Source organism: Daucus carota, chromosome 2, assembly GCF_001625215.2.
Source record: "Daucus carota subsp. sativus chromosome 2, DH1 v3.0, whole genome shotgun sequence".
NCBI classification, from domain to species: domain Eukaryota; kingdom Viridiplantae; phylum Streptophyta; class Magnoliopsida; order Apiales; family Apiaceae; genus Daucus; species Daucus carota.
Genome location: NC_030382.2, coordinates 34,988,254 through 35,005,111, shown reverse-complemented (window position 1 = coordinate 35,005,111; position 16,858 = coordinate 34,988,254). Strand labels below are relative to the sequence as shown.

General features: G+C 34.1%; 2 protein-coding genes across 5 annotated transcripts; both read right to left on the bottom strand.

The window, feature by feature from the left end:
* Window positions 1-5,190: 5,190 nt before the first annotated feature.
* LOC108209360 (photosystem II reaction center W protein, chloroplastic) lies at window positions 5,191-5,906 on the bottom strand. 2 transcript variants are annotated; one of them, XM_017380220.2, is made up of 2 exons: window positions 5,642-5,906; window positions 5,191-5,562 (listed from the first exon to the last, which is right to left on the bottom strand). In XM_017380220.2, exons 1-2 carry the CDS (start codon window positions 5,736-5,738, stop codon window positions 5,258-5,260), a joined length of 402 nt encoding a protein of 133 aa, XP_017235709.1. In that variant the 5' UTR covers window positions 5,739-5,906; the 3' UTR covers window positions 5,191-5,257. The 2 variants fall into 2 exon arrangements, with proteins under 2 accessions (XP_017235709.1, XP_017235708.1); XM_017380219.2 differs by having other exon boundaries at window positions 5,191-5,568; window positions 5,642-5,873.
* Window positions 5,907-6,306: 400 nt separating this feature from the next.
* LOC108209359 (probable galacturonosyltransferase 6) lies at window positions 6,307-12,334 on the bottom strand. 3 transcript variants are annotated; one of them, XM_017380218.2, is made up of 9 exons: window positions 11,912-12,334; window positions 11,753-11,787; window positions 11,382-11,423; window positions 11,122-11,275; window positions 10,961-11,034; window positions 9,464-9,669; window positions 8,478-8,835; window positions 7,052-7,573; window positions 6,307-6,827 (listed from the first exon to the last, which is right to left on the bottom strand). In XM_017380218.2, exons 1-9 carry the CDS (start codon window positions 12,024-12,026, stop codon window positions 6,555-6,557), a joined length of 1,779 nt encoding a protein of 592 aa, XP_017235707.1. In that variant the 5' UTR covers window positions 12,027-12,334; the 3' UTR covers window positions 6,307-6,554. The 3 variants fall into 3 exon arrangements, with proteins under 3 accessions (XP_017235707.1, XP_017235705.1, XP_017235706.1); XM_017380216.2 differs by having other exon boundaries at window positions 9,464-9,705; window positions 11,912-12,323; XM_017380217.2 differs by having other exon boundaries at window positions 9,464-9,705; window positions 11,382-11,420; window positions 11,912-12,176.
* Window positions 12,335-16,858: the final 4,524 nt, after the last annotated feature.

Sequence of the window (16,858 nt, the reverse complement as noted above, 5' to 3'; positions counted from 1 at the left end):
TTGAGAATTAAAATATTTAAGATGAAAATAATTTTCATGATTGCATTTACTTTTTAGAACTAATTAAATTATTTTATAAATAGGAAAAAAATATAATTTTAGGCATATTTTAATTTTTTTATGACCCCTAGAAGTAATATATTTTTTGATATTTATATTTGCATCTATATGCATTTAGATTTTATGAAGTGTCTAATTAAGAGAGTATTGTAGTACTCATCATAATTTTTCACTTTACAGGTTGTAGGAAGATGGGGTCCTTGAAACCTCTATCATTTTGCTACAGTGTTGTGAACTAGGAGTAATAATTTATAATTGGATTGACGTTCTATAGTTAAAGTCTGTAGGGAAGTTGGCCAAAAAAAAAAGAAGCAAGATAACATGATGTCTCAATATTCTCTCGTGTTTGATATAAATATTTTAAAATACATGTTATTTTTAAGTTATTCAATCTACGGCTGCATATGGGCTGGGTTGGGTTGGTTTTAACCATTTAGATAACCCAACCCATTTAGTTCGGGTTACAAAAAAATAACCCATTAATATCAAAAAAATCCTACAACCCAACCCTACTACTTATGCGATGGGTTGGGTCGGGTTGAATGGGTTGAGCAAGCAAAAAAGTTTCCATGACAATCATATTTTTACAAGCTAAGTAGCTAACATTGACTCTAGGTGAAATAAAGTCCTACAAGTTGAAAAAAAGAGAAAGTCCATACTGCAAGTTAAAGAAAAAAAGTGCTGCTGATGATTGGTATTAGTAGTCTGTTAATCAAATATCAAAACATAAAGATCCTCAATATGAAAGGTATATCTGAATGTGCTATACTAGAAGAGTGACCATATTATTTAAATGGGCTGTTTATCACAGCTAATAACGGATTTTATTAACTTCCTAGCTAGATTGGAGTTTAACAAACCAATTAGATGCAAGACTTAATACTACTACTATATTTTAATTTACTCTTTTATAATAGTTAGATCGGGTTGGGTTGAGTTTTAAATAGGTAAATTCTGACCTAACCCAATATAAACGGGTCAATTAAAAATTAACCCAACTAACTCATGAGTTTGGATGGTTCGGTTTGAACGGCCTAATTAAGAATTGGGTTGGGTCGGTTTATGTGGGTTCGCTGACCCATTAGCAGCCCTAATTCAACCTATATGAATAAGAAATTTGATTGTCTTCTAATACAAACGTTATGGTTAAAGTCGGCAGGGAAGTTTGTCAAAAAAAAGAAAGCAAGATAACATGATGTCTCATTCTCTCGGGTTTGATATAAATATTTTAAAATACATGATTGTTTAATATTCTATTGTAAAGTAGTTCGTCATATTGGATAGATTTTGAGAATTATCTCCGCATTCTTAAGTTATTCAACCTATATGAATAAGAAGTTTGATTGTCTTCTAATACAAAGTAATTATGAAAAAGAATTTTTAATTTTATCTTAAATGTCCTTAAAATAATTTTTAATTCCAACCAAGATATCAAAAATGTCTTTAATGTCTTCATTAATTTAAAACTGAATTTTTTTAATTTAATCTAGAACGTCTTTTCAATTATTTCACAAAAAATTAGTATGAACTACAAGAGTTTGCCGATTATTAAAAAAATATTCTTTTAATGTATCTTCTCTAATCTAATTTCCTATATTTCATGAACCGATCGACTGTCACATGAAAATCTGTAAAATCGACTGGATACATAATTAAATTATACATTCATTCGATTCATAATATTTTTAAATTATTAATAAAATTTCATAAAATTTGTTTTGAACTCAATATATTACTTTTTTGCATTTTTCTTCACAATTTATATGTTTATTTATTGATTTTTAAGAGAAGTGAAATATTAATAATACACACATGTTTAAAATAAAATCACACAATGTAAATTTTAAATCGCCCCGTTGTGCGTTTTTCCCACTACTTTATACATGTATTATAAGTCTAAATTATTAAGCCATCTAAGACATGTGATCTAGCATTTTCTCTTGTCTTATGCGTTTTCTGTAATTAATTTTTCTCTAGAAAACCTAGACTGTTGTATGACCGGTTCTATTCAAACTTCAAAGACGTATGTAAACGTACTTATATCGGTAATGCCATACCACATGATTAAAACGATAGTAGTTGCTTGGCGCAAAAAAAAAAAAAACAAAACAAAACAAAAAAAAAACGATAGTAGTTGTAATAATATAACGACTCCGTCCTCCCGCAAACAAAACAATTTTACTTGGTCAAAGACTAACAAAGCGTTTCATTCTACATAAATAAGCATGTCACGCCTTTTGCTGCTTATCTACCATTCTCCGCATGTCTATCTGCACAGTGTGCGTGTGTAAAAGTAGACAAAAATATATATGTACGTACAGTATGAGAGGATCTGTAAAGCTCAGGAGAGATGAAGTTTAGGTACTTGATTCTGTTTAGTAAGGAATGATAATGAGATTTTTAGGAACATTCTAAGATTTGCGAGGTACTAGTTAAAATCAGTTTTCGAGACTACAATATATATCATACATTTACATTTTTCGGAGCTGAAATCTCATTTTCATTCATATTAATCGGGTTGAAATCTCGTTATTCAAACGAAAATACCTCAACTTAGATCCGGGATAATTCTTTTTTTTTGAAGCAGACTTCTTATTCCTAAAGATGGATGCATGCAATATTGTTTGGCGCTATCCATCCTGAGTTTCACAGGTTCTTCCTGCTACTCTTTCTGTTTGATCTCTGGTGCTCTTTCCCTTTGACCGAAGCAGGTGACATATTTACCTTGAGCCTACGGTATGCACAAACTTTTATTATATTTTACAGATTTGCTCCTATATTTCTGTTTTCTGTGTACAGGATATAATTAGACATAGTGCTTGTTAAGTTGTTCTTCAGTACTTAGGTATTTCAATATCTCAGGAAGTAGTTATGGATTAAGAAATTCAGTTTAGATACATAGTGCACCTGCTTATGCGGCTTCAGTTTGGTCAAAAATTCAGGAAGTATACAAGGAAAGATCAGTGTCAATATATTGTTCTTCAAAAGTACAATAAATTATATCAGAAAAATATTAACCAACATTTATCAAAATTTAAAAATAGTCAGGAAACATGGTTTGATCCTCTTATGTTGATTTCTTGAACCAAGAGATCCACGAATTGGGGTCCTGCTACATGTAGATACAAATGGTCCAGTAACTACATGTCTCAAGTATTTTAAAGTTCTAAATGGTCTGTGGCCCCTATCATGCCAGTGTCAAATTACCCTGGGAAACATTCTACAATTATGTGCTTCTAATGGTTGCAAATATATAATATATCCGAAGAATGAGCCAGGTGTTTCCAACAGATGCTTTGTCGATTTTTCCTCTACAGATACTTTTTATTGGCTTGGACTGATAATATTTTGTAGTTATAGCCGAACCCTCCCTGTGACCTGTCGCTGGACTAGCCGAAATGCAGGAAGTTGGGAGTTACCAAAGCTTGATGTGCTTGTTTTAAAGTCTGAATGCCATTGTTGGAATATTAATCTAAAATTTGAGGTTTTATTTGCATACTTTATTTATATTCGGTTTGCTTGTTTCAAGTGCTGTACGTGGAGATATTTGTGAAGCACTAGTCAGTAGTATTTGATTTGGTCATTTAGACGTTAGCAGATTAATAGGAGTGTGAGAGGATAATGCAGTAGTGGAGTCAGTTAGGAGTCTTCAACTTCCTAGTTTGTAGCCACGTCTGTGTGTTTTTCTATATATAGTTTTGTATTTCCATTCTGCAAAAATGTGAGAAGTAATACAATGTTTGCAATTTCAGTTTTATCTTATACAGTGTTTGTGTTTCAAGCTTAGGACATTTATTTACAACATGGAGTTGGAATATTAATCTAAAATTTGAGGTTTTATTTGCATACTTTATTTATATTCGGTTTGCTTGTTTCAAGTGCTGTACGTGGAGATATTTGTGAAGCACTAGTCAGTAGTATTTGATTTGGTCATTTAGACGTTAGCAGATTAATAGGAGTGTGAGAGGATAATGCAGTAGTGGAGTCAGTTAGGAGTCTTCAACTTCCTAGTTTGTATCCACGTCTGTGTGTTTTTCTATATATAGTTTTGTATTTCCATTCTGCAAAAATGTGAGAAGTAATACAATGTTTGCAATTTCAGTTTTATCTTATACAGTGTTGTGTTTCAAGCTTAGGACATTTATTTACAACATGGTATCAGAGCCAGGTTTCTTTGTGGCATAATAATATGTTTTTTCAAGAAGCTGTTCTAGCTGAGAAGATGGTTGCAGTAGAGGGGCTGCCGAGAAAGATGTGGTACTTCAAATTTTAGATTAATATTCCAACAGCCATAAGGTATGCCAATACCCAGCTCATAAAAAACGGAAATTGATTTAACACAATTTTCGATTTTGTTCCGGAAAATAATTACTCGGAAGTGGGAGACTGGGAGAGTAGTCGAAATTAGGACAACTACTCAGAAGTCACTTCTTTCTTTCCATAATTTAAATTCATTATAATCAAATTTTAGTTTTCTAAAATAATAGTATATAGATAGATGTCATTTCTTAATGATAAATATCTAATAATATTAAAAAATTATTAATAAATAATATAATTATTAACACATTAGCAATAATTCAATTTAAGGATAAGTTACCTGCTTGATAATTTTTGATAATATAATAAAAATAAGTTTTAATAATTAGCTAGATATAATTTCTCTAGTTATTCTTCATACCTTCCGGAAAGTCTAAATTTCACTTTACTCGGAATCATACCGAGTTCCGACCGATTCTTACAAAATCAGTTTCGGGTCTGATTACTAGGAACTCGGATCGGGTCGGGGTACCAACGAGTACTCTATTGAGTACTCTGCCGAATTAATTGATTTTTAGAACACTGAATGATACAAACTCCAGGGCTGCTGCAGACCTGCAAGCTTGATGGAAGCACGCAGAGGAACCATATGTATATTGGTTCTAGACTTCTAGGGGACGCGTTGGCAATGCCGCCACAGCTGCATTTACTTGCACAAACGTGATGAAGGTGTTTATGTGACAAGAACTTTTAGAAGTAACCATAGTGCATACTGAATAGTATCGCCGTAACTCACTTTACTGGCCGAGAATTTGAGTTTTGTTCAAAATGATGACGGCTTTGTAAGTTTGTCTAATTAGCTAGAAAAAATTAAGTAGGCAACAGTTAACATGCTTGTATTAATATCATCAATCAACTCATCAGCAATTGAAGGTGTTTAGAGAGACAATCCTGAATCATCATCCTCGTCAAGACCAGAGGCGTAGACAAAGTAAAGAGACCATATTAAACCAAACATGCCAAATAGGATCCAGCCCAGAAGATTGCTGCTCAAACCAAAAGGAAGTCCTGTTCCTTCTGTACTCATTCTCTCATCAACTAAAGCCATAGCTGCTGGGCTTGACATGGCTGCAGCGGTGGCCATCACGGCTAAAGATGCTCCCATGCCCACTTTTGAGTCGCTTCTAGACTTCACTTCCATTGAACATCTCACTTTTCCGGCTTTTGGCATCACGGGCAACCCTGAAACTATGCATCAGTGTGTGTTTTGGTTTAGTGCTGTTTCCTACTACAATCAGCGCAACAGAAATTAAAATCTTACCAAGAACAGAGCGCACAGTAGGTGCCTTCTGCAAAAGCCCAGCAGGACCAGCACGAGTGACCCCAGAAGCCAAATAGCAACCAGTAATCGCTGCCATTATGATGATTCAGATGAAATTCGAAACTACTAGTCAGATAACTGATGAGATGTGAAGGTGCTACAAGTTTGGAGATCAGAGACTTCTGCTCTGTTTCAACATTACATAGGAAAAAAATATCTTTACAAGGCTCGCACACTGCTGTAACACCACACAACTTGGATAAGACAGATTGGAACATTACAAACCCCACAATTGATTTCATATACAAGTCATCTTAACGTCCAAAGCCTTACCAGCCACAACCTTTATGTAACATTACCAAGTCCAAAACAATGAAATAAATAGGGACTGACTAAAATGCGATACACGATAATAAAGTCACCCAGTTTTTCACCTGGTTAAACTGCAAGTGGACAACCCAGTTCATCCATCAACTTTTTAGCCTTGACATATAAATTATAAAGTTTGAAGCAAAAATTTTATCCACAATGAAAGAAAAACCCAAGTATATCCAATAACAAGAATATACCATATTCAGACACAGCCAATGCTGTGTTTGAGAAGAATTTTTCAGCTCAAAATCACAACAATATTATTGCAGCAAAGAATCTATCGAATCCCAACGTAACAAAACAATAAGCTCTAACAAGACTTATGTACAGTGATTCCAAGAGTACAACCACATTCAGGGAACAACATTCACTATTATTTCTAAACTTCACTAGGACCTAATGCTCGAGGTCGAAAGAATTGAGAGGGGTCGTATGAGTTGAAATTTACATAAAAAGAATTTGTATAGAACCGTGGAGAAATTTTACATCAACTCATGCAGTTTGTCAGAGTGATAATCAGGCTTTTATACTGATCTAACTATTATTGGATGTTGCACTGTTGCAAAAATGGTCGACTATAGTTTATGTGTCTCTTCCAGTATGGCTTGTATTTCTCAAATCCAACATCTAGCCATGGCTTCATCATACCATCATAGTGTATCACTGCAGCCTGATCAATGTCAGGCTGCTTGACACCGGATTGGTACCCCAACCCTAGAACATGCCATTTACTGTCTAAGGGCACAGTATTGTTGTAGAAGGTGATCCATCCTAAAGGCAAGCTACCAGCTTTCCACAATGGCCTCTTCTTACCCTGAACAGCAAAACAACACTTTCAAAGATAGATACAAATATGGTTAAACGGGTCGGGAACAAATTTGATCTCCGCAATGAATGGTGTTTTGAAAGCTTAATATAAGTAATATAGATAAACTTAAAATGTAATGAATTATATTCATAAATACAATGGGTGATTTCAAAGGTAACAATTTCATTAATTAAAACATAACAGACAACATATATAAGCTTGAGCATTACCAGTAGCAGATATTCCTCATAGTTCCTTGTTAATTTTCTTCTTCTCCATTCTTGCAAATCAAATATATTCATCCCAAATGCCCATGTGCATGCCTCCACATCAAATTTGCTTGCCAACAATGGGTCTGAAAAATTAATAAACATATCCATACTACGAAATGAAGGTTCCTCAACTTGACAAGTTTGCACTGCACCATTTGTTTTTCCCATCATCTCAATGTTCCAAAGCTCTGTTAGGTCCCTTTGGACAATCACGTCATGGTCTAGAAGCAGAATTTTGTCCAGCTTTGGGAACATGTCTGGCAGATAGAACCGGAGGTGATTCAGTGCAGAAGTATATCTCATGTCAGGAGAATCTTCCTTCTGCTTCGTTATATCAATATTATTTGACAGCCATTTAAACTGGTCTATGCTCTGGATCTCAATCGTGGCTTTACCAGGATCATATAACAAGAACCACATTGAGATCGCTGGTAGATTGAGAGAATCTGTTACTATATGGAAGATTATCCTCTCTGGTTCCTGCAGGAGCCCAGTTACAATATAAACACTCACTCTCAGCAGTACCATATAATAGCAGTACCATATAATAGCTTAACATTGTACAAAGAAATTGTGACAAATTATGTAACTGGCTCAAATATGGACATACTGGGTATTTCCAATATTGACCCATTAATAATAGAAATATTTCAGGTACCAGTGTGTAGCAAATTGAAAATAAAACTAAGTATATCGGAGCACTTATAAATTCTAATATCTTATAAATCACCAACCAAAGCAAATTTACAACCTCCACAGAAGCTTTTCAATTATACCAAGTACTAAACCTACTTCCTCCAACATTCATAATATTTTTTTTCATAATGTATTCCAACATCAGAGTTGCGTGTCAATTTTAGTTGCTATTATCGAGTAAAGACGCCCTTATATACCAACTGAGGTCCTAGACCAATCCAAAACCAATGTTTCCAGTACAATAATGGACAATCATCCAATGTGAATACACCTGAATACCTCGCCATTAGCCTCTATTAGATGCCCAAAGTTGATTTTATGTGGTGCGCTTATATGGGAAAAGATAAATTGTTTCAACCGTTCTATTTTCTTTTTCTATGGTTAAGATTGATTAGTTCTTAAAACACATAACTACAAGTGAGATATTAATGGAAACTATTATAATGGAACATTAGTTACAGGTGTAATTTTCATGTTAGTTTCCTATATATCAGTTATATCTGGACATGGAAGCAACATTGACTGAGGGTATAACTACAAGTGAGATATTAATGGAAACTATTATAATGAACATTAATTGCAGGTGTACTTTTCATGTGATTTTCCTGCATATCAGTTTTGTGTGGACATACTCATGCTATCTTTCAGAACATTTGTTGAGTGTACAATTAGAAACAGGGCAACTTACCCTAGCAGTAGCAATGGTTGACTGCACAACCGCTGAACAAGCCAATACATTGTCCGAGAAGAGAGCAAAATGAAACGAATTTGCATCATGCAAATCATTCTGGCGGGGAAGCTTTCTCTTCTCAGGTTGAAGCGCAAAGTATTCTGCAGTTAACCGCATAGAGAGGCAGTGAAGACCTTTTGGAGTAGTCCTCCCGGCAAGCTGAACTAGAAAGGTTGTTTCCTTCTTCCGTGCACGGACTAGTTCTTCTGCATTGTAAGTCATAGCACGGAGCTTTTTGACCATAGCATTGCAATCAGGGTATACACGATTGGCTTTCGACAATGTCACCTCCATTAGACTTGACCTCTGCAAAGTCCTGAAGAATTCATTTTACAATCGCATATGAAGCTGATTATTGTTATATAAGAGAGACATCACACTCCTAAATCGATGTATAAACACTTGATGTAAAATTGACAATAAAGCTACATTTTTCCACTACAAACAAAGTATACACGGAATTTATAAGCATTCATAAACCAGGCTTGTTTCCTTAGACAGACTATATACACGGAATATATAACTATACATAAATCAGGCTTGTTTCTTTCTTGAGCAGTTCATCTTCATCAGTATTTGACCAAAAATAGACAGATTTTTTACACAGCAAAATTGTGATCAGCACAGGTATAAATGGACACAAGAAAGAGGAAAAAGACAGCATAGAGTAACAGACATGTTATACCCAAGTCAAATTGTGGAACTTAAATCAATGTTTACGGAAATTATAAATAGAGTATACAAAATAACACGCAAGACACAGAAGGGGGAAAAAACGGAGAACCTACTGTAGTGAAAAACAAGACGATCGATTAGCAAACTTAAGATATTATATACGTTTGATAATCTTCCTTCCGCACTTCCTTCACAATAGTGTTACATATCTCTAAAAGACTGACACAGCAGACGCCAGATGCTAGAGGATTAAGAAGTATTGTACTTGCCTCTTAGATAAGTTTGAATCTCGGGTGGAATCACTTATTGCATGTTCCAATTCTTTGATTCGCATCTTCAACTCCTTTACCAAATGGGAGTTGCTATTTGGTGGTGCAAAATTCAAGTATGCTTTGGCCCTAATAACCTGATCTTTTATCTCCTTTACTTTCCGATCTACAGGAACCCTTCCTGATGGTGTTCGCAATTCTCGAATCTGTTGGAACATGTCTCCTCTAGGATTAGGTACTTTCTACAACAAAGGGAAACAAGAAAGATATGGCTATTGCAAAAATAGAAATCAGAAGCGCAAAAAAATTTAACAGAAGATGAATATCAATGGCAGGCATCAAAACCCTACGGTAACATCTCTATTAGCCAGCATACAATGAACTCATATTTTTGGAAGCAGAATTTCAGTAACCTAAATTTTATCTCTAAATCACATAACATGAATTCTAAACCAAATTGATTATGCCAGAAAACAAGAAAAACGTCAATGTACTTCCTAAACTCAACTCGATGCACGCTCCTGGAAGAACCAATTCTAGCTCAGGTTTATGGGAAACTGTTTAATAGCTGCACAAGCCCCGTCCAAAAGATTCACTAAATCATCCTAATTCATAACAGGTCCTGTCCACATGGGTAGTTTACCTGTACTATGTAGCCTACATTGGCAATCAAGTTACATGATGACAAAGAAAAGATTATTTGAGTCACATAGTGATCTATTAGATGACAGTCTTTCCTACATCTTTACAGTCATTGGTGAGACTTGGCACATATTCCTACAATCCTACTACTCGGTGTAGATAACGATGACTTCCGTAACAACAAATTTGGAGTCAGGAGGTCGGTGTGCGTCCGTTCCAGTACTTTAAAAAAGTTGAGTTTTCTCTTTGTATCAGAACCTAAAGTCCTGATTTATATCTCATTATAGCCCTTAAAATTAATTAAAATATTTCTATGCAGAGAGTAGTAATAAGAACTCTTACATTGCATTCTTAATAAGCAACTAAAATAATGCAACTGTGATTCACGTGTATCTCTATTGCCGATGTTGCTCAGAGGCAGAGAGTTATAACGAGTCTTATTATACATTCTTAATAAGCAACTACAATATTGTCATAGTAAAAAGGTTTTTATTCAATAGGTCAACTTCAAGAATGTAATTTCCTATATTGGTAATCGAAAGGTAAACTATATCATCTAATCATGATAAGCTCCAATAGTTCCTAGAGTCAACCTTTAGCAAAACTAAACCAGCGTAATTGCATCCTTAAATGGGATGCATAGGTACTATTACAGATACATACGCAAACTAGACTTGTTTTAGTTGTATATTACCATTGAATGCATTAATTGTAGTCGAAATTCTCCAGTAAAAGTGATGTACGCGAGTGATGTTGCGACATGACAATAATATCACTCATCTATTTTTAAAGTATGACCTACGCGTTGTGAAGAACATATTATGTGCATGATGTCATGACATTAACATGTTGTACCTTTTCCTCGGGCGAAGAAAATGAACTCTTTGTTTTGTCTTGCTGACTATTTTCTTCTGCCTCATACATGGTTCCTGAATTATAGATGTAAATTATGGTCAAGAACAGTAAATGCACTAATTAAAGAATATTTCAGCTCAATGACATCCAATGGCACAAACCAATCTTCTCTGACAGGGTAACAATGCCTCCACTATATCTACGTTCTTCAGACTTTACTTCTTCAGACTTTACTTCCTTATCAGAAGAACTAGCACTAACATTTTCATCTTTGTACACCAACGAAGGCGGCTCATTAACATCTATATCATTCCCCTAAACAACAAAACAACCATTTTCCACATCCATAAGTACCAAAACAATTACAAAGGTGACACCTTGGTAGGTAGACAGCCAACAAACACTAGAAAACTAACGTTACCTGATCCGTTGATTTGAGATTAAGAATATCATTCCTGAACTTCTGAACCAAATTTAAAAACCACCATCAATAGTCATTCCCCATCAAAAATAACAAACTTCATTTACTATAAAGAAAAAACCATTCATTCTAATATAATCCGCTACATCCAGAATAAAAATCAGCATAATTCCCCAAACACTTTTTCTTGCATCACATCTATAAACTCTCTTACGCAAGAATACGAATCATCTCACAAAATACAAGAAAATAGAAGATGGAACTAGACAAAACGCAATTTGAATCCTAATTGGCCCGATAACATATAAAAACATAAACAACACATAACATCGCAAACAAGAAGACAGCAAGATGAGAAAGGAGGATCATACAATAGTGGACAAATCTTCGATACTTGATCTTGATGCTGCATACCACAAAAACAGAACAATCAATACAATACAAGACAAAACACGCACACACATATATACAGCGAGAGAGAGAGAGAGAGAGAGAGAGCGAGAGGGAGAGAGAGAGGGGGGGGGGAGAACCTTCAGAAGTGAGATTAATGAGGCGCTGGGAGAGAACAAAGATAGGAATGACCACGCAAACAGCGAGGAGCGAGAGTATGAATCTCCGTGCGCTGCATCGTCGGAATCGCTTCATTGATCGTCTCTCACAATTTTATATATCTGACAATTAATTCGATCATTTAGGGATCCTCTAATTATGTATCGATGAATTCAAAAAGAATAGAGAAGCAACTAGGGTTTTTGACGCGCTTTTATCCTATCCTACTTGTGTATGATAAATATTTGTATGTATATGTGTTGTTAGGAATATAGTTGGCTTGTTCGTGTTGTAATCGTAATTGTAATTGCTAGAGAGAGAATATAGGGGATAGAGATTTGTAGCGAGGGAGAGGGACGGAGAGAGAGGAGAAAAGCGGTGATGAAGGGAGGTACCATGTTCGTGACTGTAATTTGCTTTAATTGCTGTCTACATCTTCACTTTTTTTCTATTTTTTTTTGTTTACTTTTTTCAAACTCACTTCTTTTTTTATGTTATGACCCAGATTTAAAACAGACGAGGATATCGAGAAATATTTTTTTTTTTAAATCTAGCAAATTTAAAGTCCCTGTACAAATATGCAAATAAATATTTTCGTGTTTTGAATAAAAAATGGTTCAATCAAGTGATCAGTTCTTTAAAAATAGGAGTCAGATTTAATAGAACATTATTATGGGGCCTTATGAGTTAGTTTAAAATAAGTATTTTTTACTTGACGACCGTTTCGTAAGTTTAAAAAAAGTGTTTCTTGCTTAAAGTATAGAAGTGGACTGAGACTTATAAGTGATTAAACTATTTGGAAAAAAAAGTAAAAATCCTGAAATAAAAGCTAGCATTCTCATTCTTAACTTTTTATAAGTGTTTCTGGTTTTTTACACAAACGGATCTAGAAAAGTAAAAGCCGGGTTCTTGACAAAAGAAGCCATAAGCTGGATTTGCCAACCAGGCACTTACAATAAGAAAATGAAGTAAAAGTTAGAAGGAAGTTAAGACTTATAAGTAATTAAATTGTTTGAAAAAAAAGCAGAAGTCATGAAACAAAATCTAATATTCTCAGTTTTTTATAAGTACTTCTTGACGTTTTACACAAATGGTGTGAATAAGTACTTGTAACAAATGGTTTTGAACAAATAGAAGTTATGAAACAAAGCTAGTATTTTAATTTTTTACAAGTACTTGTTGACTTTTTACACAAACGGTACAAATAAGTGAATCTAACTTATAACTCTAGAAGCCAGGCTTAAAAGCCCAGGCCAAACACCCACTTAGATTTTTATAATAGAATATATCAGTACAATACGTTAATAAATGATGTGTAATCTTTCTACATAATTCTTACCGGGCTTTAGAGGTTGGACAAATATAACCATTCACAAGAGGTTGAATTAAATTAATGAAAAAAAGGGTGGCGAGGTTTTTTTTCTTATTTTTGTCACAATATACTTTCAGGTGTGATGAATTGTATCGGAATACAATAGCTTATGCCAAGAGTTCCTTTCGTTCAAGAAAGTTTACCATCTAATTCTCGGACATTCATAGATGACCGCGGACACTTAGACAACAAAGGTTTAACGTTCGATAAAAAAACACCCATAAGAGGTCCCGCTATTATTCTTTCTTCCACTCGCGTATCCTGAAAAAATACAAAACAAATAAAAGAATATAATAAGTTCATACATACAATAAAATGATAAAATTATCTAAAACGAGAAAAAAAGAAGTCTAACATACTCATAATTAAAAAAAAGAAAAAAGGGTGACGATGGTTGGAGTAATGGAGTGTGATATTTTCAAGATATTAACTATATTTTTCATTTTTAGCATGACAACTCACTTTTTAGCTACAGTCTTTTATGGTTGAAATTGCTTTTAGAAGGAAATTTCCGTAAAAAATGATATGATTTTCTTGAGAATATCTTCTACATGTAAAAGGATAAAAAGTGTTTTTCACCGATTTCTACAATATTTTTGAAGGTTAAAAATATTTCATTAAAAAGTCTTTTCTCAAATTATAATAGCTTCCGCATTGTTTATCAAACATGTCATTACTTGCATGAATCTCATTCCAATGTTTTTCTTTTGTAATAAGACTTTCACGTCAGTGAATTGTACCGAAATACAATACCGAAAGGATGAAAGAGCTTCTTTCATATATAAAAAACTTTCATCTAATCAAAGTACATGTTGAAAAGTCCTACAAAAATCAGATAAAAAATTTGATATCTAAAAAATAAAACTCAAAAGAAAAACAAAATCCGAAAAACTAAAAAGGAAAACTTTCATTCATTGCTTGCATGAACCTCATTCCAATGTTATATATTCATAATTCATAATACGGTCAATTTCAATTGAGAAAGAATATAGTCAATTGCATCCGAAGAAGTCGCTCACTAAACTGCGAAAACAAGTGAATCACAAAGAAACAAATATCTACATCCAAATCGAATTCCGCAACGTGAATGCCGATTAAAAAAGACAATCCAAATCGACCCCAACACCAATCACCCAAAGACAACATGCCTAGATGTCTGTCTAACAATAATAAACAAAACACTCAACCATACGAAAGAAACAGAGGTGGTGGGGGTCGGTCGACTTGGGCTAGTGGGGAGATCTCGCAAAGTCTAAATTTGGGCGCATCACACAAGGTGCAGCACCCCCACCAATCTCAGCGAACACTTTGTGTCCAGGTGTCTCGTATAATCATTGTTTACGAATACTATAATGAATCAAGGGGTCACGTGATGATGTCGAGACTTTTAATTGGCTTCGAACTTACTCCCACTCACCTGCCGACAGCCGTGCCAACACCCAGGAGGAGGGGTAATTTACTCGTTTACCATCTCTTTTTGTTCTTTTCCGAATTCCATGTATTAATCATTGGCAAGCGGGAGAGTGAATTACAAACGCCCAATAGGAGTATGCGGTATTTTGAAAATGGTACCATCAGTGCGTGATGCGTTTATTATTTGTACGTATTTTAAATATTTATGATTAATATTTTTTAAATTTTTTTGAATAAAAATTTAAACGTCAAAATTTTATTCAGGAAAAAATTTTTAAAAAAAATTATGAAATTATATTTTATAAAATTCTCAAAATACATGTCAAAAAGTAACGTAAATAACATGCTTCGATAGAAAAGAGCATTTTTTATATGTGTTCGTCAGACATAAACTAATAATCATTTTTATTTTATTATAATTGACAGAGATTTTATGCACGTTAGTTGGATTGAAACTGATAAAAATCTAATGTCTCGTTAAAAATTGATGGTAAGTGTGTATCATGGCACATCGGAAGCAGTTACTTTCTTTCTCTGTTTTATTATAACGATCTTTTTACTATCTGACATGTATGTATTTTCAAATTTATTTTATTTAGAAGATTTTTTAATAATTTGGAAAATTATATGTCAAACACTCTTACTCAAATATAAACAATAAAATGAGAGTGATGGAATAACTTTTTTGAGTCAAATTTATCAAATATATAAATCCATTTGAAGTAAAATTTGGAGTGTGCTTCAATATGTTTATATGTTTATGACTTTATGGTGAGTATTTTTCCGTCGTGCGACCTATGGTCTAACGACTCCTATATTTGATTGTTCAGCGCATAATACTATTATTATAACATATAACATCCATTTAATACAAAATAAATACATTTTCGGCTTATAAATTACCTTTTTTTTTTGGAGAAACGGCTTATAAAGTACTTAAAATTATGAATTAGCGTTATAAATTCTTTTATGCCTATTTTTGGCTTTGTTTAAACAATTGGAAGAAACGCCATCGAGAGAAATAAAAGTAAAAAACAAATGCAGACCATGAAATAAAGTCCGGCGTAAAAAGGCCTACCTGGATTTCTATTTTCTTGGCCCAGCCCAATTAGTTATAAATTTTTGACAAAAGAAAGCAGCAGAATCATAACAGGGACCCAGAACAATAAAATTCAGCCCAAATAAACCACATTTTTTAAAATAAATCTCTGGGCGCTTTTATTTCCTCTATGTTGTATGACAGTTCTTTCATCTTGGAGTGGTTTATTAAATATTAAGTTGCATTTAACTATTTCATTGACTCAGTAAGTTACTAAAGTTATCATGTTCTCTTATTCTACACTAAAAATGTTAGAGGCGTATCGAATGCAGTCTACATAGTGAAGCAAGATTGTTTTTATGGTTGAAAGTTGAAGTCTTGTCTGATAACATATAGGCAAGTTATGATCTTACATCTTACTCAAGCTACTAAAGAGGTTGCATTTTGTGTTAGAATAGTCTTGGTCGACAAATGTATTACCAGGCCTGTTATATTGTTTTGTTTCAGAATATTTCTTGTCAGCTCATTCATCGATCTCTGAATGTCCATCGACTTCCCTGAAAATTCTCAAGTTCATGACCATGCAAGTTTGCGGGAAATCGGGAATGTTATCTATTTATATATGTTGGTGATGGAGGAATTTATCTGTCAACTTTTCGCTAAATATCCTAATCATACTGTCTGTCACACCTACCGCGGGTTCACTTATATGTTAACCTTTTGCTTTCATTCCCAAAAAAAAACCTCTGCAGGCTTCATTGATGGGACTTGGGAGATTTTTATTTTCTTTTAGTCACGAACAATTTGGAGTACCCTTTAGAGGCATGTATCATCTTCTTGCGCTGGACCCCGACTGGCTCCTTCAATGTTGGCATCACGAAGTCGATGCAATCAAGAGAGTGATCAAGTACTTATTGATGTCCTTGCTGCAAGAATCCCCCGTAAGCATATCATTAAGCTGCAATCATGATTGTCTGAAGGCTGAGTTGGAACACAATATTGAAGGTATCTTACGTAGGGTTAGTTCTTCTAGCTGCCGTAGTCAATGATTCTCGACCACTAGCTCCTGCCCCTTTGTATACACTACAAGAAAAGCGGCTAAAT

What these genes read in the sequence shown, in the direction of transcription:
- LOC108209360 (XM_017380219.2), bottom strand. Translation starts at nt 5,738, where the DNA reads ATGGCAGCGATTACTGGTTGCTATTTGGCTTCTGGGGTCACTCGTGCT. An exon ending in TACTGTGCGCTCTGTTCTTG is followed by an intron (nt 5,569 to 5,641) that starts GTAAGATTTTAA and finishes ACTGATGCATAG; the next exon opens with TTTCAGGGTTGCCCGTGATG.
- LOC108209359 (XM_017380216.2), bottom strand. Translation starts at nt 12,026, where the DNA reads ATGAAGCGATTCCGACGATGCAGCGCACGGAGATTCATACTCTCGCTC. An exon ending in TACCCTGTCAGAGAAGATTG is followed by an intron (nt 11,035 to 11,121) that starts GTTTGTGCCATT and finishes TCTATAATTCAG; the next exon opens with GAACCATGTATGAGGCAGAA. An exon ending in ATGAGGAATATCTGCTACTG is followed by an intron (nt 6,828 to 7,051) that starts GTAATGCTCAAG and finishes TTTGCTGTTCAG; the next exon opens with GGTAAGAAGAGGCCATTGTG.